At 45.7% G+C, this 25231-nt stretch overlaps 1 protein-coding gene across 9 annotated transcripts in view; it reads left to right on the top strand.

The window, feature by feature from the left end:
* Positions 1–25231, top strand: part of Armc9 (armadillo repeat containing 9) — a 126519-nt gene that overhangs the window by 50923 nt on the left and 50365 nt on the right. For all 9 annotated transcript variants that reach the window (XM_031368254.1, XM_031368256.1, XM_031368257.1 and 6 more), the window contains exons 17-19: positions 1887–1961; positions 6893–6983; positions 13105–13160. In XM_031368254.1, coding sequence (XP_031224114.1) covers positions 1887–1961; positions 6893–6983; positions 13105–13160 — 222 coding nt within the window. The remainder of the gene's footprint in view (positions 1–1886; positions 1962–6892; positions 6984–13104; positions 13161–25231) is intronic.

Consider the following 25231-nt stretch of genomic DNA (forward strand, 5'->3'; position numbering starts at 1 on the left):
GCATGTGCCACCACTGCCCAGCGGGACCATGTTCTCTATTGCTTCATGGGCCTCCTGTCCTCAGCCTCACGACTGCAGCACTCCCTGGCATGTACCGTGCCCTGGTACATATCTTGTTCCTCATGGGCAGGGCTTTGACGGCTTTCAGCTCCACTACAACAGTTGTCCTCGGTGACAGCTCCATAGTTGTCCCATGGAACCCTACACTTCCATGGGATATGTGACCCTCAGGGCTACTAGCTCATAGCATTGGAGGGCTCAGGTTGCCCCTCCAGAATGACCCGATTACCAGCACAGCTGGTGTTATTGCCTAGCTATTTTAAAATATATAGGACAACAAATTCACAAAACTGAATAGGTACAGGCGATTCATCTCTTACTTCCTTTTTACAAATGTCTTTGCAGAAAACATGGCATCTCACAGTAGCCTAGCCTTGCCAGAACTCTCTATGTAGCCCAGGTTGGCCTCAATCTTTTGATTCTTCTGCCTCAGCCTTCAAAGTACTGGGGTGATGGCTTCCCTTTGCACCTGCACCTGAAGCCTCAGCCACAGTTAGAGATGTCTTGACAGATCTGGCACAGGGCCTCATTCAGCAGGCATGCTTGGCAGGATCCTTGGGCCAAGAGGAGCACTGGGTTCCCTATTCCTAGCAGGCAGCTCTGGTCTGTACATTCCACATGCAGCTGCATCCCCACAGCTGAATCACCTGGCTGACATTGGCATCTTCAACAGGTAGACAGACATTAGATGGCCATGACAATTCATGCTGGGCCTTTCATATTCCCACTACAATGGCCAGAGAGGTTTTCACTACTTCAGTCCTGGCTTGATTGCTCTCTGAGACTCTTCATTGTATTTAACTCAGGCAGCAGAGTGCTGCAGGAATCACATTCTTCCCTTAACTTAATGAAATGCAAATGATTTAGACCAAAGGAGTCAATTCCTGTTAACAGCTGTTGCCAAAGCATTTTCTTAGCAGCAAATGCTAAGGCCCTGCCTTTAATCCCCAAAGCTACATAAACCAAGGGTGGTGTCTGTAACCTAGGACTTGGGAGGTGGAAGCATGCGAGTCAGAAGTTCAAGGTCAGCCAGGAGGTGGTGGCACACACCTTTAATCCTAGCACTTGGGAGGCAGAGACAGGCAGATTTCCGAGTTCAAGGCCAGCCTGGTCTACAGAGTGAGTACCAGGACAGCTGGGGCTACAGAGAGAAAACCTGTCTGGGGGGGGAGGGGGAGAAGAAGTTCAAGGTCATCAATCAGCTCTTATCGTGTCAAGCTGGAAGAATGTTAGCTGCAGCAGACCAAAGTTGCACCTATGTGTCCTGAGTTAGAGAGCCCTGGTCTTGAAAGATGAGGACCAAGATTCACAGATTCACCTGCATGCTAATGTTTTAGGGGTATGGAAAAGAGGCCAGAAGGCTCAGCTATACAGCAATTGGACCACAGGGCAAGTTTTAGAAGTGGGTCTGGTTTAGAGACAATGAATCCTCAACTATGTCACTCTCGTCCAAGGACAGTAGCAACCGATGTGGGCAAACAAGGACTCTTAGCAATAATGTTCAGCATTCAAACTCTGGGATTACAGAGCAGACTCTATGGTGACTTGGAGTTTCTGCTCTGAGAGACCATGATGCCAGAAATCACATCAGTTAGGCAGCGACACATGGCAGGAAGAAGGTGGAGAGAGAGTGGTGGGTTTAGATTTGGCTTCTAGTTACAGCCTCATGAATGGAGGTGTCTCATGTGAAGTGTGCATTTTGGGTTCTGAAGGATGGGATACCAACTCTCCCCTTACCTAGACTATTCTTAAGTCTAACTTCTGATACTTGAGTTGGATAGTATTTGAAAACTTGCAAATGACTTCTCTTTTTGTTCCTCTTAAAGATCCAGCCATATGTGAATGGAGCCCTGTACAGCATCCTTTCCATCCCGTCCATTCGCGAGGAGGCCAGAGCCATGGTAAGAGGATGTCCTAGCTGGGCATATGGTGCTCGAATGCAATCTCAGAACTTGGGAGTTTGAGGCAGGTAGATCACCACAAATTTGAGACCATTCTGAACTACATAGTGAGTTTGAGGCCAGCCTGGCTCATATGAGACCTTCTTATGAGACCCTGTCTCACAGAGAAGAAGAAAAAAAAAAGCCCTGAGCAGTTCACAGGGTCCTCACAGGACCATGAGTCAGTACCGTGGGGAGAGGGCTACCCCACTTCCTCCAGGCAGAGGGAAAGACACACTAGTGGTTTCTCTCAAGGGAGAACCTGTTGCTCTCCTCAGAATCTCATGAGGAAATGGTAAAAATTGTAAATGATAAAAAGCCACAGTGCCGGGGAAATTCTAGCAGGCTTATTTTTGTAGTGTTGGAGGTGTTTCTTGGCAGCTTCTAAAACTGCCTTGCACCACAATTACTGGGAAGAAGAGCTTTACGAGCTTTGTTTTCATTTGTGCTTATATTTGAAGCCCAGCAGCAACGGCTGAGTGATTAGCATCTGATGTTGAGAGGACAGCTGTTTCTAAAGTTAGCGGGCAAAACCACTAAAGCTTTGACCTTTTTTCTGATGCCATGTGAAACCAGAGTAGCTGTGTACATATTAAATTCTGTGGTGAAGGGATTAAATGTGTTTCCACACTCAGAACACGGGAGACCACAAGAACATTCTGCCCATTGGTTTTGTTTATTTTTTTTTTTTAAAGAGAATTTCTAAATCTTTAGTTGTTTATCTAAAATCACGTCAACAGTTAAACAAGGCATGATTCATTTAAGAAATGTGTGTATAAACACACCAAACAATGGAACTGAATTGCCCTCCACATTAAAACTAACCAGTACTTAGAGGTAGCAAGATGCCTCAGTAGGTAAAGGCACCTGCCACCAAGCCTAACAACCTGGGTTCTGTTCCAGAGACCATTCCAGAATGGTAGAAGAGAGCTAATTCCTGGGAGTTACCTTCTGGCTTTCGCATGCATACTGTGTGCATGTACACACACACAGTAGGTGCACCTAGTGGTGTGCACTGCTCTTTCTGGTACTGGAACAGGTGCTTCCTCCTACTTACCTTGCTCAGAAGCCCCCGAAGGACTGACTATAGTCACATCCATTTCCTTACCAATGACTTGGGAGTAGATATCTCTGCCTAAAGTTACACAGCCAGGGGCACGCCCAGCCTCTGTTTGCTTCCAGAGCTTTCCACACCTGTGCTGCAGTGTCTTACACCAGAAAAGAAGATCTCTCCCTCCCTCTTTGTCCCTTGTTCCCCAAAACTACCAGGTACGGAATTCATGTGGCTTTATCGACTAAGAAAGCACCCTGTCACATCGCAGCACTAATACAGTCTGAAGTCCAGTGAGAAATCTGGCCATACTAAATTATTTCCCCTCTATACTCTAATACTAACATCTCAGTTGGGCTGAGCTAAGCATCCCTAACACAAAAAATTCAGACTACAGGGGCAGAGAAATGGTTCAGCAGTTCAGAATACTAACTGCTCTTCTAGGGTCCAAGTTCAGTTCCCATCACACACAAAGGTGGTGGTAGCACACGCCTTTAATCCCAGCATTTGGGAGGCAGAGGCAGGCGGATTTCTTAGTTCGAGGCCAGCCTGGTCTACAGAGTGAGTTCCAGGACAGCCAAGGCTACACAGAGAAACGCTAGCTTGGAAAAAAAAAATGTTGTATAGCCAGGTAGAGTTGTGCATGGTCCCAGCATTTAGCAGACAGAAGCAGGAGGATCATGAGCCTGAGGCCATTGTGGGCTGTACAGTGAGACTGTCTCACTGAATAAGTGTATGTGTGTCTATATTATATACTGTGTAATATAGCTACAGTATGTAAACCATCGTGAGGCTACATATTGAAGGTATGTGAAACCGAAACATAATCTTGTTTAGACCTGGGTTCCATCCCTAAGATATCTATCTTATTATGTATATGCAGATATTCAAAAATCTAAAAATTCCAAACATTTCTGGTCTCAAGCATTTCCACTAAGGTAGACTTGGCCTTTGTTTTCTTTTTTTCTTTTTTTTTTCTTTTTTTTTTTTGAGACAGGGTTTCTCTGTGTAGCCCTGGCTGTCCTGGAACTCACTCTGTAGACCAGGCTGGCCTCAAACTCAGAGATCCACCTGCCTCTGCCTCCCAAGTGCTGGGGTTAAAGGCAAGCGACACCACTGCCTGGCTTGTCCTTTGTTTTCATTGTTTACTCTAACTGTAGCTGGGTTCCAGACTTTTTTCTGCCTGCCATACCGTGCCCTCTAAGGCATCTGAGTAGCAAACCATGAGCCCCGTCACCCTTCTCAACCCTGTGTTTGTCCAGGGTTATCTGAAGTGCTAGGTACTGCTTTTAGGATGAAATATCAGGTTTTGTTGTTTATTTTTGGAGGCAGGGTCTTACTGTAGCCCTTGGTCCTCCTGCCTTGGCCTCCTGAATGCTAGGGTTACATGGTGGCATGTGCCACCACACCCAGAGAATACTGTTATTTTTTATGCCTTCTCAATTCTATAATTTAGATTAAACATTACCTACTATATGTGGTTTTAAAAAATATATGTGAGATTTTTCACTGGCGTATTTGCTGTGAGGTGTCCATGCAGTCCCCTAACTACACAGGCTGAGATGTTTGCTTTCCATGTGCTAACTAAGCCGGAGACGTAAGAACAGTGTCAATTGAACTCAAGTGATCTATAAAGATATGGGCAGATCACAGAATTGCCTCTGCAAGAAAGGAGTTGGAACGAGTTCTTTGTCTCTGGCTGTTCCTAAGCTCTCAGTAGCCATTGTGGCTATTGGTGTCACGTGACTGTCTCCTAAAGTTAGAAAGCCCCTAACTCACCCTTGTGGGATGGAAGCAGGGAGGAGACCACTGCATGAGACAGAGAGAGAACGGTTAGCCCTCTGGCAGCCAAGGACTAAGGCAGACTGTGGTTGATGACCATAGTCCAAGTCTGACTGGCCCCACAAGAGGTGCCATAGTCTCTCAGTTCTCTTTGAAACACTCTGTCCTTGCTTCCAGGACACCAGTCAGTCTTTGCTTTCCTCCAGACTACCCCTCAGTGGTCTGCTCTCTACGCTTCCATCGCAGGCTCATGGATGCTGTCCTCAAAGGTTCAGGCCCAGCCCTCAGATCTTCTTGCTGTAGCCACGGGGGCACCTCCTTTACTCCAGGGCTTCAGCTGTGCTCTCTCACCTGAGCCACCCGTTCCTCCCAGGCCCAGCGGGTACCATTTCACTGTTCATTCGCCCATTGGGCCATCCGCTGGACTAGATGCCATTTATTAGGTATAATTTGCAAAAATGAAGTGCATATCTCTTACATACAGTTGTATGCAGGCCTTACATCTTGACAGACACACATCTGCGTAAGTAGTACTAGTGGTTTATCTTGTCTTTGGGAGGAGTTGAGTGATTTGAGTAAGGTAGCTCAAGGGCGAGTGTTAAGCATTTTGATCAGTGTTTTCCTGCTAGTGAGCCAGCCTCTCTGAATGCCAGTTGTTCTGTTTTGGGTTCATTTTTAGACCTGCTTCCCCTCTTGATGCCAAGATAACCTTGTTTGATCCAGCACAGTACATGCACACATTCCAGTGCTTCGGGGAAGGAGGAGAGAGAGGGGTTGCACTGTGCCAACCTTAGTATTTTACCTCCAAACCTGCTTTCGTTCTCTTAAGAGTGGAAAATTCTGGTGTCAATTGTGGCACAGTGGCACAGTGTAATAACTGTCATTTTGCATGGTTTTTCCTTTAGTTGTATATGTGTGGATGCTTCACCTGCATGTATGTGTGTGTACCACTTGCATGCCTCATGCCCAGGGAAGCAGGAGAAAGCATCAGATACCCTGGAACTAGTTATAGACAACTGCGAGCTGCCATGCTGGCAGTCAAGCCTAGGTCCTCCATAAGATCTGTAAGGCTCTAGCAGCCTAGCTATCTCTCCAGCCCTATCGATCTGTCTTTACATTTTTAATTAGGCCAGATTTAGTAGCCCAAGCCTTTGATCCCAACACTTGGGAGACAGAAGTAGGCACGTCTTTTTTACATTTCAGGCCAGCCTGGTCTACAAAGTGAATTTCAGCTAGCCAGAGGTACATTGTAAGACACTGCTTCCCCCCACTCCCAAAAAAACCCTCAGAAATGTAATTTTTGTTTATTTGGGAGGTGGGAGAGCATGCACACATAGAAAAGTCCCAGGCAAGTTTTCAGGTGTTGGTTCTCCCACCTTGTTTTGAGGCAGCGTCCCTTGCTTCTGCTGCTGTGCTTCCTACTCCATCCAGCCTTACAGCCTTCTCACTTGTCTCTACCTGTTGTCTCACGTAGAATGCCGGTCCCACAGCTATCCTCTGCTGCGCCTGGCTCTGGCGCTGTGCGCACATCCTCGGCCTGTGCAGCAGAGCTTTTCCTGCCAGGCCAGCTCCCTGTTCCTCTGTCATGCTTTTTGATAGAATGGGAATTTCAGCTGTTTAAAGAAAGCTTCTATTTGTTCAAAACATATTGTTCAACTTTTCAAAGACCATAAATGACCCTAAAATTCAGAAGGCAGTGTGTATAAACTTAGAGGAAACATAGGAAAGAAACCATCTCCCCAAAATACGTGTTTCCCAAACTAAAGGCAGTGGTGTAAATGCACCTGAGTGCTGTAATACAGGCACCCAGTGCAAGCTGACAGTCTCTTTGGGGTTTTTTCTACATGTATTGTCATGTTATAATTAAGTCGAGGTAGTCAACCAAGAAGAAAACCATTTCACTGTGAATTTTAAAATGAATGTTTAATACCAAGCAGATAATTTTTATTTTTAAAAACCTTTCCCGAAAATAAACCTTTGATATTAGATGACACTATGTCACTGAAAGTCATCCTCCCACCCGACCCTGACACGTTTGCTCTCTCCTCGCTGCACCCAGGGGATGGAAGATATCCTGCGATGCTTCCTCAAAGAAGGCAACGCCGAGATGGTCCGCCAGATAGAGTTTATCATCAAGCAGCTGAACTCTGGTCAGTTTGATCTCTGTCTCATCTTTTGACTTGGTCGCATAAGACAAAAAGATGTACCGGCTTTCTCATGGAAGTCTGCGATACCTCGGGAGTCATCCAGGAGGCATTTGAGTCAGATATGGAGTGTGCACTTTGTGATCCCAGCACTAGAGAGGCTGAGCCACCATGAGTTCAGGGTCAGCCTAGGCTATACAGAGAGTTTAAGGCCCGCCTAGGCTCCATAACAAGACTCATCTCAAAAAATAGAAAAGAAGCCTTTAAAGAAAGCAGGGGAACCAAGTTCAGCACGTGAAAGTTCACTAGGACTGTTTTACCTGTACAAGTCTCCAGGTCTGTATCTGGTAAAACACACACACACACACACACACACACACACGTCATACACACACACACACACACACCCCTCACATATATACACACTGCCCTACATACCCCACATACACTATACAGACCACACACACACACACACACACACACATATATATACACCACACATACACACACACACACACACATATATATACACCACACATACACACACACATATATACACCACACATACACACACACACACACACACACACAAACACACCCCACAGTGGGGAGATAAAGCAAGGGAGATAGCACTATCACTGAAGTCCTTGCCATTCAAGTAAGGACCTGAGTCCGACCCCAGCACTCATATAAAACAAGCCAGGCATGGTGGCACACACTTGGGTGACACACACTTGTAATCCCAGGACTGGGCAATGGGAAACAGACATTCCTGAGGCTCACTGGCCAGTCAGCCTTGCTTAGTTTAGGTCCACGTGCACACACACATACATGTTCCTGTACATCCCCCCCACACACATGTGTAGCCAAGTCGTCAAGGCCAGATTGTTCAAGATTAACATCTCTTATCACAGTAGAGATTTCTTATCACATAAGAGGTGTGTGGTCAACAAAGAGGAGTTGGAGGCAATTACTGAAGCCTTCTCTTCTACCCTTGTAAGATCTCTTTACGAGCCCCTCCTGTCCCCTCTTAAATCCTGCCCCACTGATAAGGGCAACTTTCCCAGGTCCTGTGGCCAGTTAGGGAAACAGGTGCTAGTCCTTCTAGCACCATGTAGAAAATGTCACCACGTCACCATTCCAGAGAACCCTGTATGTGCCACCTGGCCACAGGGAGGAGGCAGCCTGGTCCCTTTCTTCTCCGCCTCCTCAATGGCCATGATCCACATCTGGCAAGAGAACCAGAGAAGCCCTGTGTGGGGGATAGGGAAGCCCCTCACTCTTTCTGTGGACTCCTGAAACAATGGGCCCTGGTACTCACAGCATCTGGGGACCAAATTTATCAGCCATCTCTCCCATGTCATTCCTGGCAGCTATTCAAGTGCACAGCTCTATTCAACACACCACAAATGAGAGTGTCTTCATCTCTCCTCACAAGTGAGCCATTCACCCAGTGCACCTGGGAAATGCCCACTGTAGCCATCTTCCACTCACAGTTCCCAATCTGGGCTTTGCCCGTACTGACATAATCATCCTGGGGGCCAGGGGAGCTTTGAAATTCTCAGTTTGTCCCAGCAAGGTGGAACACTGGGGAAGCCCAAAGGAAAACTTCAGCCTGGTACAGAAACATTCAGAGTGTGCAGCCAACAACAGTGGGGAGGTTCTAGCCACAACTCCAACCATCCATGAGGGTAGCCAGCGCATCATGGTCATCATGAGGGAGAGGTCAGAGACACCAGCCAGGACACCAGCAGGAGCAAGGCAGAGCAGGTTACTAGCTTCAGGCCCTGCTGGTTACCGAGGGAGGGCCTTTGTGAGGCATGCGCTGGGTTAGGAGCAGTGGGGGAGATGATTGTCCCAAGAGGAGGAGGAGGAGGAGGAGGAGGAGGAGGAAGAGGAGGAGGAGGAGGAGGAGGAGGAGGAGTTGAGGCCTGTAAGGGTGTAGGTCATGGGGCTGGAGGGTTCTGGGTAGTTAGGATGTGTAAGCCAACAAGTTAAGAGATGATAGGGTTTGGGGATTGGGAACTGGGCTGGGGAGTTAATGTAAAGAGGGCCTTACCGTATGTGAACATAAGGAGTGTGGAATTGGCAACACTGGTAGTGCAGTGTGAAAGGCATCTTCTCATGGTGGACTGGAGTGTGCTGTCCATGGGCAGAGAGAGGGGGTTAGAGATTAAAACTCACCCAAGTGCAAGATGCAAAGCACTGTGTGGATACCCAGCTTTCTGAGACAGTGGTGTAGACCTGTGCAAACACACTGAAGGGACAGACTTCTTTGTTGTCCCACTGACTCTGGACCAAGTAAGTCAGTAGAGACTCTCTCTTAGGATGAGGCTGTGTCAGCATGCATATGTATGTATGATGTATGATGTATATATGTATGCATGTATAATGTATGTATATATATATATATATATATATACATTACAAAAGAGGATTTATTAGCTTGGCTTACATAATTGGAAGCTAGGTTGTCTCCCAGTAATTGTCCACCTGCTACAGAGGCAGAGAACTGGAACCCTCTGAACAAGAAAGACCCCGATCTAAGGCTGAAGGAGGCCTGGAAACGTCCTGGAGTCATTGATGCGAGTCCACACTGAGGAAGCTAGAAGCAGCCGTAGACACCTTTGCTTGGAAAGGATGGAGTTTGTACCCGTGGCTGGCTTTTGCTCGTCTTTACCCCGCCTGGGTCCCCAGCCTATTTGATGGGGCCACCGTATTCAGGGAAGGTCTTCCATGCTCAGTTGCTGAGGTGCAGCCTGGGCATGAGGAGGTCCTGATAAAGGGGGAATGGGAGCAGCACTGATTTCATAATGACTCGGTGTCAGTAGGGGATGCACACTGTCAGTTCAAGGACTCCTTGACCAAGGAGTCTCATCGATCTTCTTACCAGAGAGCCTGAACCCAGCCTTTTATTTACTAAAACTACACCATCAAGGCTTTGAACATTGTTAATAATTTTTTTGTTTTTTGTTTTAAAGATTTATTTATTGTTATATGTAAGTACACTGTAGCTGTCTTTAGACACACCAGAAGAAGCCTTCAGATCTCATTATGGATGGTTGTGAGCCACCGTGTGGTTGCTGGGATTTGAACTCAGGACCTTTGGAAGAGCAGTCAGTGCTCTTTCCCGCTGAGCCATCTCACCAGCCCTGTTGATAATTTTTTAAATCCTTAAATTTACATAAATTTTATGAATCCCAGATCATTAGTCCCAGCCCCTGCTTTCTTAAAAACAGACACTAAACACAAAGCAAAAGCACATTTCCTTATAGGTTTACACAGCCTGTTCTTCACAGGTAGCTGGGCACAGCTCTTGTGGTTTCCTGGTACAGCAGACAGCAGTCTTTAGTAACTGTTTTCATGTAAAATCAAAAAGGTGACAGACTACTAAGGTTAAATTATTTCTTAAAAAGTTTTAAAACGTATGCAAATAAAGTAGGTATTGTTGTCTCCAATCCTTCAAGTAGCTAGGAGAGCAAGTCCTAGCTTTTTATATGCTTGTACATCGTCTTTTAATTCTCTAATCAATATTTCTTACTCTAGCAATTCCATGGCCTCATAGACTCTCCTTCTGATACCATTTGTTTCTAGATTATATGCAAGCCTTCCTCCTATAAGATAAACCCATCTATTGTTTGCTTGTTTTCAATAGATTCCTTCTTTTCCTATCCATGCTTTTTCTTTTTGAACCATTTTAATTCTCTATCCTTGATGTCTCCAAGTCCACCCTGGCTAATCAATGCAGCAGTCATTGGACAGGAGAGGACTTGTACCTTCTCATATAGTTCCAAAATCAAGGCCAACTCTCAAAATGAGCAGTTTCTACAAAGGACCATGTCGGCTTTTATGGTCTCTATGGTTATGTTGTCTGGATCCTTCTCCATGGTTCTAAGGCTAAGCAGAAGCCTTGTTCCTCATCCTCCACAGCCTCATAACCACCTCCATCCTCATTTCTGAGAACCGCATCTGTTTCATTTATTATGGCGTGATTAGCTCTGCATAATGGCGGAAGTATATTCCCCAGAAAGAGAGATTGAAAAATAAAATAGGAGAGACCGCAGATCCGCTTCAGGGCAACAGCAACCATGAGCACATGCAGGGATCAATGGCCTGGTGACGCTCCAAGACCAAGAACTATGTCATATTTTCCCTTACGCAGCCATGCCAGATCTACACTCGGTTAGTCTTACCTGCCAATCATCTCGGCCAGTGTCCTGTATTGATTACCTTTTGTTGCTGTGGTGAAATACATGACAGAAACCTGTGAGGAGGGAGGAGCCCCTTTTGGTTTGCAGTTTGAAGAAACAGTCTATCACCACGGCATGAGCATTTAGGGAGCTCAGCCCCATTGTACCTGTAGTCGGTAAGCAGAGAGATGAATGCTGGCACTTAGCTGCCTTCTCTTGTTCATCAGGAATTCAGCCTGTGAAATAAGACTGCCCACATTTAAAGTGTGGCTTCCTACCCAGTTATCACAATCTAGAAACTCCCTCACAGACCTGTCCAGAGATGTGTGTCCATGGTGATTCTAATCTCCTCAAGGTGACAGTCAAGATTAGCCTTCAGTCTTCAGAGCCAGAAGTGAGCTTTGCTAATCTCCTTCCGTAGCTCCTAGTTCAGTGGTTAGCTTCCCAGGGCCTTCCCCACCTGTCGGTATCCATCCATCCACTGGGAGAGAATAGAGTCTTCCACAGGGAGAGTCTAGATGCATGCTGAGGGAGAGACAATGGCTCAGAGCAGGCTTCATGGAGGAGAAAGTAACTTATGTCTGCTATGTTCCTGGTCCAAATGCCTTGTTCTGGTGTGTTCTGGTGTTCTGGTATCCTTCCCTCCTTTCTCAGACCCCAAGGAAGTAAGCAGTGTGATCCCCACTTGCCAGGTGAGGGAGTGGCTCATTCTCTGGTTCTGAGTATGGTGTACTTGTGCATGTGTGCAAACCCCACCAAGCTAGTAACGAGCCTCAGCCTTTAAGAATATCCCTGCCCCCACCCTGTGTTATATCACAGACCTGCCACCTTAGGCTTGTCTACTCTAAGAGACTAGGTAAGGGGGCTTGGTAAAATCAGGGTGTGCCCTCCAACCCCCAGTGAAGGACTGAGAACATACATACACACACACACACACACACACACACACACACACACACACACACACACACCACTGACAGTCTAAAGGCAAGCCCTTGCATCTGCATGCTCCTACCTTGTGCTAGTGCCTACCCCTGTTCCCTTTGCTTGAAGGCTAGGTCATAAGTCACATGGCATGGAACTTCTTGACACCCTCAACCCCCAAAAAGCTCTGAGTCAGAATCCCTCTTTGTTCAGGGGATAGGCTTGGTCATGCCATGTATGCATGGTAGCTGTCCTTCCTAGTGTAGCTCCGTCCCAATTTTGAAGGAAGAGCTCTTTTCTCTCCCTTCAAGGCCCCATCATAGCATCTCTAGTGTAAGCTATATCTCTCCTACTATTCTCCTTCACAAGATCTGCTCATGGCCCTTATGTGTCAGTCCATCTGTCTGTCTGTCTGTCTGTGTATCTGTCATTCCTGTCCCACCACACACACACACACACACACACACACATCCCCTATTAAAGCTCATCTAAGAGTAACCTCATGTGAGCTTCTTTTCCAAATCTACATCTTTAAGTTAGAACTATGGGTTTTAGAAAGCAGAACCACAAATAGGTCCCTGGGTCCTCTGTCCTGCACTTGTTACCTGTGACAGGAGCGATGGTCAACGAAGCTGTTAAGAGGGTTACATGAAGTAGCACTACTGTAGAAGCTAGCAGGATCCCTAGGAGTAAACACTAGTTAATTCCTGCCTTGCAGCTCCCTCCAATGTTATGTTTATAAGAATATGAATAAATATGTTCTGAAAAAAAACAGTGTATTTGTGGTTGCTAAGATTGGTAGCAAACTGTGGCTGATTCGGCCAAGAGAGTGAATGTGTGTGCCAGTGAGTGGTCAGGAGTGTAGAAGGGCGGTGGTCAGGAGCAGTCAGTGGTGGCGGCTCGTGCTCAGCAGCATGACTGTCCATATGATGCTCACATGAGTGCCCAGCTGATGCTCAGTGACCAAGTGACAAGCTTTGTGGTTTTTCTGATTAATTTGTTTTTCTTCATAGAAGATTTACTGGATGGTGTTCTTGAATCCGACGATGATGAAGATGAAGATGATGAAGTAAGTTGAAGGCCCTTGAGACAACATAGAAAGCTCTGCCATATTCTTCTGTGTCCCTTCTGAGTCGTGAACACTTGGGCAGAAGTGGAGTCCTTCTGCCTCTGTGCCTTTCCTTGATTCTGGGGTTAGTCGCGTATGGGGTGGTTCTGTAGCCCTCACATGAGGCCTCCTGTGGCTGTGCTCACCTTCCATGGCCTCTCTTCAGGTCCCAGCATCTTCCAGTGCTCCAGCTCGAACTTTTTATGGTCAGAGCTGGGCTTTCCCAATCAGTCCCAGGACACCACTCCTTCAGTATTCACCTTCACTTCAGCCGGCATGTAAGCCCAGTCCAGACTGGGGCGTAGACACAGACCTCAGGACACGTGCACAGGTCACAGGTGCAGTGTTATGCCTCCTCTCGATTCTAGGGGAAGGTGAAAAGCAGTGGTTCTTCTCTGAGTCTTTGCTCTGAAAGGTTGTGAGCCCTCAGCTGTTTCTGGTGACGAGACATGGCGCATAGGCTTGTGATGAGATGCTCTGTCCTGGTTTGGTTTGGAGCTGGCAGAACTAACCACTTTACAGTCCTGTGTTCATTCTTTTGGTGTAGGTTTGCTGGCTGTGACACACTGCCCCCTCATCCTCAGAAGTTAGGTGACATGCAGAGTCTCAGTGGCGTGGTCTTGAGGACAGTAACCTGAAGGCTGCAGGCAGAGCTCACATGGCAAGCTTCTGTGTGACTTTCCCTTCAGATCTAGAAAGGACAGACAGCATCCTATCATCCTTGAGGTGACAATGTGGCTTGTCTTCCTTCTGTGCGTGGGAGCAGTTAGTGCAAATGGGAATGCTGGAAGTGTCTTCTGTTTGGAGAGCCTCATACATGGATGTGGGAAGAAGTATTTGTAGTTGTGGTTTTGTTCTGTCAGTTTAAAAAGTGCCCCGTAAAAGCCAAAGTTTATGTTCCCCACAGGCATCCGTGAGGCCATAGTTATTTAGGATCTGCCAAGTGACTAACTTCCCAACAGCCCAGTTCCCTGCCTGCCATTCCTTTTCCAGGCTGCAGATGGCACTAGTGAGCACTCTTGCTTCTCTTCCTGCCTGATGGAGCAAGGGAGCCATCATCCTCTCCATTGGGGAAGAGACCAGCCCCGTGCCACAAGGAAAGATGATGTGGTAAATCTTGGCTTAGTTGGGTCAGCAAACTTTATGTGAAGGGGAAGGCTGGCGGTGTGTTAGGCTGGGAAGGCCACACGGTCTCAGTTTGAGCCACTCCAGTTCTGCCCTAACCTACAGTGGCTGTTAGGAATCCTGGCTGTATTCCCCATTGTCCATTTGTGGACAGTAAAAGCTCGAAGACTATATAATTTTCATGCCATTTAATTTTGTTGCAAATATTTAAAAGCATAAAATTCGTTCCTCTTAAACGAAACAAACACATTCACCTGCATTCAAGGGCTGCTGCTGCCACCCCTTGGGTAGAGCTCAGCCATTGAGCTTCACTGGAGAAAGACCGCACCTTTGTGCGTGACCCCTGACCTTTTAACACAGTCTTGAGTTAATCATTTTATTCCTTTTAACTTTTTGTCACCTTATCCAAAAAGGTTCTTCTCAAGTTCTGTTCTTTCCCCGTCCTATGTCGTCTTGGGGACTTCAGTGTTTCTCTGGTGTTTTGGTTTTATCTTATATTGTCTGGAGACCAGGGTCTTGCTCTGTACGCAAGGGTAATCTTGATCATGTCTCCTCACATGTCAGCTTCCCAAGGGCTAGGATGGTCACTGCGTCCATACGCTGGCTTGCTCAATTATTTTGCCACTAATCTATTAGTTTTGTAGTATAATAAGAACTTGTTTGGTCCAAGCGTGCTGGCCAATCACAGGAATTCGGCGTGTGCACATTTCCCTTGGGCAGTGTGGCAGTCGGCTACAGAACACACATGTGCTGAGGTCTCTGGACCCACTGCTGCTCCCAGGTTTTAATTTTCAAAAGTGTCTTTGTTGGAGAAGGGATGTGCTGTCATGACACTGCAGTCAAGCCTACAGAGGAGAAGGGTAACTCGCTAATGCTTCCACATCACAGTCCCTTGTCAAGGATGTCAGGGTAGGAACTCTAAGTGGGATCCTAGAGGCAAAGACGAAAGCAGAAGCCATGGAGTCTGCTCTTTGGCTTGCTCAGTTTGTTTTTATGCACGCCAGGATCTGCAGTCTTGCCTATAGGCCAATCTGATGGAAACATTTTCTCAGTTGAAGTTCCTCTTTCTAGATAACTGTATTTTGTGTCAAGCAGACAAAAAAAGAAAAAAGAAAAAAAGCCTGGGTGGGGGCTGGCACTTGAAGACATTTGTTACAATAACTAAGTGGTGGACAATAAAAGGACAGAACCAAGAATAACACTGATGACTGGGGCAGCAGATCCTGGGTGGTCCTCAATGACCTCAGTGAGCTGCTGGAGTCTAGCAGGGACCACCAAGGCCAGACATCACTTTATAACTGCCTGTTAACATTGCTAGGGAGGAAGAAGGTGGCAGATAGTTCAATTCAAGGAGCATGCCCAGCACTGTTGAGAGGCACTGCTGCTGCTCCTTTCAGAGTGGGCTCTGAAGCAGATGAGATTGTCCGTGTCTCTAACAGCAGTGCAGGGATTTTTTAGAATTTGACATTTAGACCCAATACAAAGGCTGAAGTCAGTGGCACTGTTTTTGGGCAAGGGCTTGTTGACATGGCTCTGCAGAGTGACCAGGCAAGCCTTGCCTTACACTGAGCTGAGAGCTGCATTTGCAGCATCCTGCCCTCCTTACTGCAAGGTACCTGGATGCAAAATCTAGTTTTTGTTTGTAATGTCTAAAGCTGCAACTGTTTATCTAATGTGGAAGAAACGCAGTTATATTGACTATCCACCCGTTTGTAACTAAAAATTAAAAATTACAGAGCTAGCAATACATCTTCTGACGTACAGACCATGTTAAGGAACACTATGATAAAGACAAACAGTTGGGTGTGGGATGCTAAAACTCAGGAAGGAAGCTGAGGCAGGAAGATGTGGGGTTCAAAGCCAACACGGGCTACATAGCAATACCTTGTCTCAAAAAAATCATAAAGTTAATGTGAACAGTGCTTAAAACAAAGCAAACATATAAATCTACACGCCTGTGAGATATAGATACACTTATGTGCCCACACAGCAGAAAGGTGTGGAAAGCTGCACCCTTTTTATTGACATTAGGGACTGCAAAGGGGAAGAAGAATGAGGAAGCGTGCGTGGGATGGAGAGAGGCCTGGGTCTCACTGTCCAGCAAGGGGAGAAAGGAGAACAGGACAGTGTGTGGTAGGGCAGAAGTCAATGGCAATTTGGGGTACTAGAGTAAGAGGGACAAAGGCCACACTCCAGTAAACTGAAGAGCAAGCATGCCACACGAAAATGCTCAGTATATTCCATTCTTCACACACTGGACACAGGCAGGGAAAGGGGAAGGATGGAGGTCGTTTCGGTTTAGTTTAAGATGGGAAAAACCAAAACCCAGACATATCCACCACCGGCAGCTGTCAGGAGACGTGGGGGCCAGTTAGACCGTAGGGAGGGGAAAGCCTCAGAGCCCAGTGCTCTCACTGTCGTCCTGGTCCTCACCGTCTTCCTCCTCCTCCTCCTCTCCCTCCTCCTCCTCCTCTTCTCTCTCCTCCTCCTCTTCCTTCTTCTTTAAAGGCAGAAAGGATTTCTCTACATCCCTAGACCAGGCCGGCCTCCAACTCACTGAGATCTGCCTGCCTCTGCCTCCAGAGTGCAGGGATTACTACCACGCCCAGTTATCATAGTTTTCTATATTGCTTCCTCGGGGCTGGGCCTGTGTCTCAGCTGGTTTGATTATCATGCACAGAGGCCCGGGCTCAGTACTCAGCACCACAGAAACCATGCTTGGTGCTGTGCACCTGTAATCACAGCCCTCCAGAAAGAGAGGCAGAGGATCAGAAGTTCAAGGCCATCCACCTCAGTAACATGGCGAGTTAGTGGTGGCCTAGACTGCTTAAGACTCTGTGGAAAACAAGAGAATGGGGGGATGGGATTAACTTGCTTCTTAGATTCTTTTGACCCATAAGGCTCCAGCCCCATTTACCTCTCCAGAGAAATAAAAGCAGCATTAGATAAGCTAGGAAATGCATTCAGGAGGATGGGCAGTGCCAAGCAGTGGCTGGGCAAGGTTCAGATGCACCTATCTAGTGCTTGAAGAATCGTGTGGTCACTTGTGCTTTAGTTTTATGATTAATGTGTACATAATGCTATTCAAGGGCTGGCAGAAGATCTCAAGGGTCGGAAGCCTGGTTCTAGTGTCTTTACCCCCAAGGAGGTTTCCTTAGTACATGCTCAGATGAACTTACACATGGCTTTAAATGGAAATAAATGTCTTCCTGGGCTGTTTGAGAAGTTTGATTTTAAAACAAATATTCTCTTCCTCTTGGCAAACTAGGTTTTAGTGCCAGGGGCAGTCAGCCATGCACATTTACTTGTGGGATCTATGTAAATAACCCACAGTTTCCTTCCGTCTTATCTTTCCATCATTATGTGTTGAACAAATATTTAAGAACCTTGAAGTAACCATGTTCTAGGAAATACAGAAGGGATTGAAAAAAAAAAAAAAAGATTCCATAAGAGTATGTGTGGTAGGTCTGTGGTTTACGATGCCAGCCTAGAGGAGATAGTGATGAACCTGAGCCAGAAGTTACTCCGTACGGTACAGCAGCATCACGTGGCAGCTTCTGCTCCAGCACCTCACTCGTGTCCCTGTCGCGTCCTGCCATGTGGTCAGTATCGTTCCATTCTCACACATGAGCAGACACATGCAGGAAAAGGTCACTCACCAAGTTTATGAAGCTAGTAAGTGAGCAATGGAGCTGGGATTCTTACCTGAGTCACCAAAGTATGCCCTGGGGGCTTCTAGTCAGACAAATGATGGACAGCAGATAGTAGAAAATAAACAAGCAGTCACAAGCCCATGAAGAGGAAGGAAATGGAAAGTGCTATGGTGGGAGGGGAGGGTTCTAGAATCCTGGAAGACAGAGGCTGGGTAGAGAAAAGCCTAAGGTGGAGAGGAAGTACAGTGGATTGGAGGAGGGCACACCGCAGGGACAGGGGACTAATAAGCATTCGCTTAATTCTCCACCTCAACTGCCCTCCCTGCCACCCCTACCCCACTCCTGCCCAGGAAACCATGCAGTTACCCAGGTGTATGTGAGTTTTCTCAGAAACATACATAGGCACACACATACATATGTTCCTCTCTGTATGTTTTGGTGATCATTCATTTTGCAGATCAAGATATAATGTAAACATACAGATGTGCATTTATGTACAATGTGGCCTTTTCCATTGTTAATCTTTGAAAATCCTTCTGAGTCAGCCATGCAGCAAACTGATGTGTCTCACTGTGGTGGGTATACAGTTGTCCAGATTTTTGCCACTTCAAGCAAAAATTATGTAATTGGCTAGAATGTTGTTGCTGTGGCCCTTTTTGTTTCTGTAGGTTCTGTAGTGATGTTCCATTTAATAATATGAGGCAGCTCCCTTCTTGGTGTGTCAGACTAACGGCTTTATCAGTCTTGTTCATCTATTCTGAGAGTCAGTTTTGTTTGGCTGGTTTTTTGTTTGTTTTGTTAGTTTTCTGTGTTGTGTTTCCATTTTCTCTATCTCTTTCTGATTTTTAATTTCCTCCCTTCTGCTAACATGAGTTTGAACATGCTTTCCTTTTTTCTGGTTCCTGCAGCATAAAGCTATATGGACTTGGGGTCTTTTTATCTGGACAGTGACAGCTGTATCTCCCTCTGAGCACAGCATCTACAGCACTTTAGTTTATTTGTTTCTGAGAATTTTCTAGTTTTATTCATGATTCCTTCTTTGACTCATTGAATATTTAAGAATATTTTTGATAAAGCTTCTCCTAAGAAGTGGACCTAGTTCAGGGAATTAGCTCCTGGGAACCTGCCATACAGGGTGTGGTGCTCTCTTCCTCACCTATTTGTCTGTTCTCTCTTTGTGTCCTGAACTCCCTGAGGCACATGCACACCATGCACCCCCTGGTGTGACATTGCTGCCCTTTAGGCCGAAAGCAAAGGTGCCAGTTGACCATGGCTTGAAACCTCAGAGCCAGAAAAAAGCTTGGCTCCTTTAGCCTCACTCTCTCAGATGTTTGTCACAGACAAAAGTAAGGACAGGCCTATGTGTCATCGTCTCCCTCCCAGTTGTCTGTGGTGTCACCTGTCCCTGCTGCTGCACCTTCTGTGCAAATGTCAGAAGTCTGGTTGTTCCCGGATTCACCATGAGCGTCAACAGATGCAGGCAGAACTTTAAATATTCCACTTGTGTTCTGTTGCCAAGTGTTGAGGAGCACAGATGATCCTGAGGAAGACCACAGATGATTAGTCAGCCATGTTGACCCTGAGTAGCTCTAGAGTAACTTGCGCACATATCTCTCTGTTGACTGTTCACAGCTTTGTCCTGGCTTCATGGCTTCTGTCTCCTTTCCTGATAGATCCCCCATCAGCACGGTGCAGTGGGGTCACCACACAAGGTGCTTGTGTGTCTGTAGCCAGGGTCCTCTGATTGATTGCCCCTGCTGTGTTCAATATGTGGGGTTTCAAAAAAATTTTCAAACATGGACAATTTTAGATTTACAACAGCAACAAGAACAACAACAAAATAGTGCAGAGATCCTGTATGTCCATCAGATGGTTCAGGGATGTTTAAACTTCTAGTCTAGTTTGAAAAGTTATAAAAATAAATACACTTGGAATTTTTTATTTTAAAGAGTTCAGCACATTTTGTTTTGATCCTTTTATTTTTAAATTCTGAGAATTGTTTTCCAAATTATTTGATATTATAATTCTGTTCAAACATCTTCTGTTGCCTTCAGTTATAATAGAAATCTGGGAAAGAGGCTAGACGTATGGTGGTGTGCACCTTTAATTCCAATACTCAGAAGGCAGAGGCCAGCGGATCTTGAGATCAGCCTGGCCTACACAGTGAGCGAAAGGCCAGCCAGAGCTATGTAGTGAAACCCTGTCTCCAAATAAATAAATAATAAGTAAAATAAAACTAGGGAAAAGTAGCTTTCATCATATTTTCAGGGATCTATAGTGGTATGTTGTGCAAGTATGTACACGTGGAGGGATGTGGGCAGGGGTGTATGTCTGTGTGGATAGGTTATGTATGTATGTATGTATGTATGTATAATTGTGTATATGTATATATAGAAGTGTGTAGGTATGTGTGTAGGTTTATAGGTGTGGGAAGGGTCTGTGTATGTAGGTGTGTGTAGGTGTCAATGTGTATATGTATGGGAGTATGGGGCATGTGAGGGTATAGTTGTGTACATGTGTGTTGGTATGTGTGTAGTTGTGTATATAGGTGTGTATGTGTGTGTTGCTGTGTACAAGTGTACAGGTGTGTTTAAGTGTGTGTAGGGATGTATATAGGTGGGTGGGTGTATAGATGTATGCATGTGTGTGTACTTATAGTATGTGTATATGTGTGTACTTGTGTATACATGTGTGCCTGGGTATATAAGTGTACAGGTGTATATTTGTTGGTACATGTGTATGCACCTGTAAGATAAGATCGCACTGAAACCTGGGGCACACCTGGGTAGGTGAGGCTGATGACCAGTGAACCTTATAGAATTCCCCTGCCTCCATAGTCCCAGTGCTGAGATTATGAGCATGTTCCACCATGCCTGACTGTTTTGTGTGAGTTCTGAGGGTCAAGCTTGTGTCCTCACACTTGCACAGTAGGCACTTGATAGACTAAGCTATAGCTCCTGCCCATGATTTCCACTAAAATTCTTTTTAGATGTATTTATTTTATGCACATAAATGTTTTGCCTGCATGTGTGTAGTACACCACATGCATACCCGATACCCCAGGAGATCAGAAGAGGGTTCAGAACCCCTGCGAGTGGAATTCTGGATGGTTGTGAGCCACCATGTATATGGGATACTGACAGCTGAACCCTGAACCCAGGTCATCTGCAAGAGCAACAGCGCTCTTAAGAGCAGTGCTCTTAACTGCTGAGCAGTTTCTCCAGCTCTATATTTTCCATTAAAAAATTAATTTATTTTGTGTGCATTAGTGTTTTGCCTACATGGTGTCTGTGTGAGGATATGCATCCCCTGGAACTGAAATTACAGACAGTTGTGAGCCGGCATGTGGGTTTTTGGAATTGAATCCGGGTCCTCTGGGAGAGCAGTCAGTGCTCTTACCTGTTGAGCCATCTTTCCAGCCATCCCATACTTTCCATTTTCATGTTACAGCTTTACCTGGAATACTGAGCTAGATTCCCTCCTGTAAGTCAGCACCTCCACCCCAGTTCCATGCTCCTAAAGCTCGGGAATTTGAACAAAGCTATGTTAAACCTGTGGTGCTTCCCTAAGCATCCTATGCACACGGGGCGTCTCCACTGTTTTAAGGTCTTGTATACTGCCCTTCAAGTTCTAGACCCTAAACACTCAGTCCAGTAGGGTGTTGTTGCAGACACCTTTAATCCCCGCACTCAGAAGGCAGAGGCGAGTCTCTATGAGTTCGAGGCCAGCCTGGTCTACAAAGCTAGTCCAGGACAGCCAGGGCTGGTTACACTGAGAAACTCTGTTTCAAAAAACAAAATCAATCAGTCAATCAGTCAATCAATAAATGAATAGATAAATCCCCACCCAGTCCATGTGACTGTGTCACTAACTTCTTTCATGCTTTAAAACCAAACATGAGTAAGTTCAGATGTGTGTCATTTAAATATAATGGCCAAATTTGTTGTATTATCATTATAACTTGGTTATAGTGGACCTTCACACAACTTGCCCAGTGAAGTTAAATTGGAATTAAATACACAGAACCTAGGAAGCCTCAAGCTAGCAAGATGGCTCTGCTGGTAAAAGTACTTCTGGTACAAGCCTGATGAACTGAGTGAATCCTTGTTCTCTGATCTCCATACTTGTGCTGAGGCATGCACGTGCCCTCCCTACATGCACATGTACATGCAAGTGTTACACGCCTGTACAGTGTACACACACACCATATACACAAGCATAGATACCATATATATGTATATAATAAGATAATAAATAATAATGAGAAAAAATAAAAATAATGAGAAAAGAGTATGTCTTAAGGATAAGAAGTCCAAGATGGAGCTAACTGAGATAGGGGAGAGCAAGTCGAAGCTGCATAAACAATTAAGACTAAGGCCAAGCTTGCAAGAAGGCAACCTGTGACCTGAATTTAATCTTCAGAAGCCACGGAAAGGGTGGAAGGAGGGAGCTCTACAGAGTTATTTCTCACCTCCACATGCACAGAAAGGCATGTATGCCTACACACAAGCACACACCACCACCATAATAATAATAATAGCTGATTAATTTTATTTAAAGATGGCTGTCAAGGTGGCTTACCAGGTAAAAGCCCTTGCCCTACACAGCCTGGTGGCTGGGTTTTGATCCCCAGAGTTCATATAAAGGTAGAAAAGCAGAACTGACTTTCACATGTGCACTGTCGTAAGTGTACCAACATACACAAATGTCACACACAAACAGTAGTAATTATTTTAAACAAAAAAGACTAAGGTCTGAGGCTGGAGAAGTGACTTACTGGTTAACAGCACACACTGCTCTTTCAAAGGACCTGAATTCAGTCCCTTCTACCTACAGAGAGCAGCTCAGAGCTGCCTTTAGTCCCAAGGACCCAGTACCCTCTTCTGGATTCCTTGGGCATTCACATGAGAACACACCCACACAGAAAACCACACATACACACATAAATAAAGTCTTTTTTTTTTTAAGTGTCTTTCCTTTATTTTTTAAAGAATCAATTGCAGCATCTAGCCCCCCAGGGCTCCCTCCCACCAGTACGTGTGGTGACTTCAAGTGGAAAAATAAAATCTTTTCAAAAAATTTTTTCTGTCAGTGGTAGCACATACTTTTGATCCCAGCACTCAGCTCTTAAGGAGGCAGAGGCAGGAGCATCTCTTTTGAGTTCAAGGACAGGGAGCTAAACAGAAAAAAAATCCTATCTACAAAAAGAGAAAAAAAAATTTTTTTTTTGTGGGAAAAAAAAATGAGATCTTCCAAAGATGAACTTAGACAAGAAGACAATAAAAAATGACAGATATCCACATGTACCTGCGAGATGAGTCTCGGACACTGGCATAGTGACAGTGCAGCTTCAGACAGAGCAGAAGCTTGAGTGTATTTGAGTCCCTCCTTCCTGTCCCAGCCATAACTTGGAGGGACGTCCATACATGGGGCACTCCAGAACATCTTGTCGCTGGAAGGAAGGCAGATACCAACTCCTTTGGAGACTCCTCTGAAGAGGAGCCTGAGATAATCTTGGTGTTTGTATCTCCCACCCTAGAGTTCTGTTCTCAAGAACTCTACCAGGTTTTGCTTGGGAAGCAGCTCCATTCCATCTGTCCTGCATTCTGAGCTCTTTGTCATAGACCTAGTGAGGAACCATGCTGCTGCTTCTCTTAGGGAATACACAGCCCTTCATCAGCGCTTAAGATGCTCCTACCCTGGCCTACCTTGCCAGATATGGAGGCCAAGAGATGAGATTATAAGAAAAATTCTTGGCTTTGGCAATTTAACAACACTCTTAAGGTTTTTTTGTTTGTTTGTTTTGATTTTTGTTGTTTTGTTTTGTTTTGTTTTTTCGAGACAGGGTTTCTCTGTGTAGCCCTGGCTGTCCTGGAACTCACTCTGTAGACCAGGCTGGCCTCGAACTCAGAAATCTGCCTTCCTCTGCCTCCCAAGTGCTGGGATAAAGGCGTGCGCCACCACCGCCTGGCCACTCTTAAGTTTTGTGCCCACTGTTTACACAATCCAACTTGTAGAGAGCCAAGCGCTCACTGTCTCCGACATTGCCTCTTGTTGGGGAAGCCAGCAAATTCACATCTCTCTCCATGACTACTCTGCTCCTGGTTCATGGGCATGAGCACACACTCCTGAGGAAAGTGGGCCATGCTGGGCATGGGGGGAGGGTAGATCAGTGAGTAGGGCTATGACTGACCTCTTGAGATCTTGGTGAGCTCTGAGTCATGACCATCTCATGGTGAACAGCAACACGGAAAAGTTAGACAATCAACAGAGCACTGTGAGATCTTTATTCTTTTTAAATTTGTTCTGCATCATTACTTAGAGAAGAACTTACATTATCCTCTTTAGATATATTTCACCAACATACAACCCTTGGATAGCATCCAAAGCAAGGCCAGGCTGGGGTGGGTTTTATAATCTTCCTGTATGTGCAGGCTTCAGTAATGGATGATCAGTGGCAAAGCATGCGGGATGGTGCCTGGGTGCCTTCAGGTCTTGGTATCTGCTAGCCATTATTTCCATCACCACCATTATTGCTTCTAACCTGCCATGCTGGGCTGTGCAGAAGCACATGTGGTATGGTGATGATGGTATGATGATGCAACCCATCATCTCTTGGCTCGGGAGGAAGCACAGGTACCACGGAGAAGACTTGATAAGGATGTGGCCTCCAAGGATTTAACATCCCACATGATAATAGAAAAATATAAGGTTCTGTAAAGCTACAGATCTGGAGACACGTACTACTGAATGGTGGTTTTTGTAGGCTGAGGACACAGGATGGTCGGTAGAGTGGCTGTCCAGTGTACACAAGGTCCTAGCACTGCATAGACCAGTCATGGAGGAACACACCTATAATCCCAGCTCATAGTGAGTTTAATGCTAGCCTTATCTACACGAGACTGTGTCTACAAAAAAGAAAGAAAAAGAAAACTTGTTTTGTCCTCTTGGTACCCAAAAGGTAGAGACATGCCATGACACAGGGGGCCATGCAGAAGGGGGTAAGAGGCAAAGGGGGAGTAAGGAGACATGGGTAAGAGCCTTGACTGTGGTTCCTTGAGCAAAGCCAATTTAGGGTTGTTGGACTCATTCTAGGGAATCTGGGGGTGTATTTGTCTGACATCTGTCCCTTGCTAGGGTTTCAATTGCTATGATAAAACATCACAACCAAAAGCAATTTAAAAAGTAAAAGGTTTGTTTCATCTTGCACCTTGTAGTCCACAATCCAGGAAAGTCTCAAGGCAGGAAAGTGGA

Source organism: Mastomys coucha, unplaced genomic scaffold (assembly GCF_008632895.1).
Source record: "Mastomys coucha isolate ucsf_1 unplaced genomic scaffold, UCSF_Mcou_1 pScaffold14, whole genome shotgun sequence".
Classification (NCBI taxonomy): domain Eukaryota; kingdom Metazoa; phylum Chordata; class Mammalia; order Rodentia; family Muridae; genus Mastomys; species Mastomys coucha.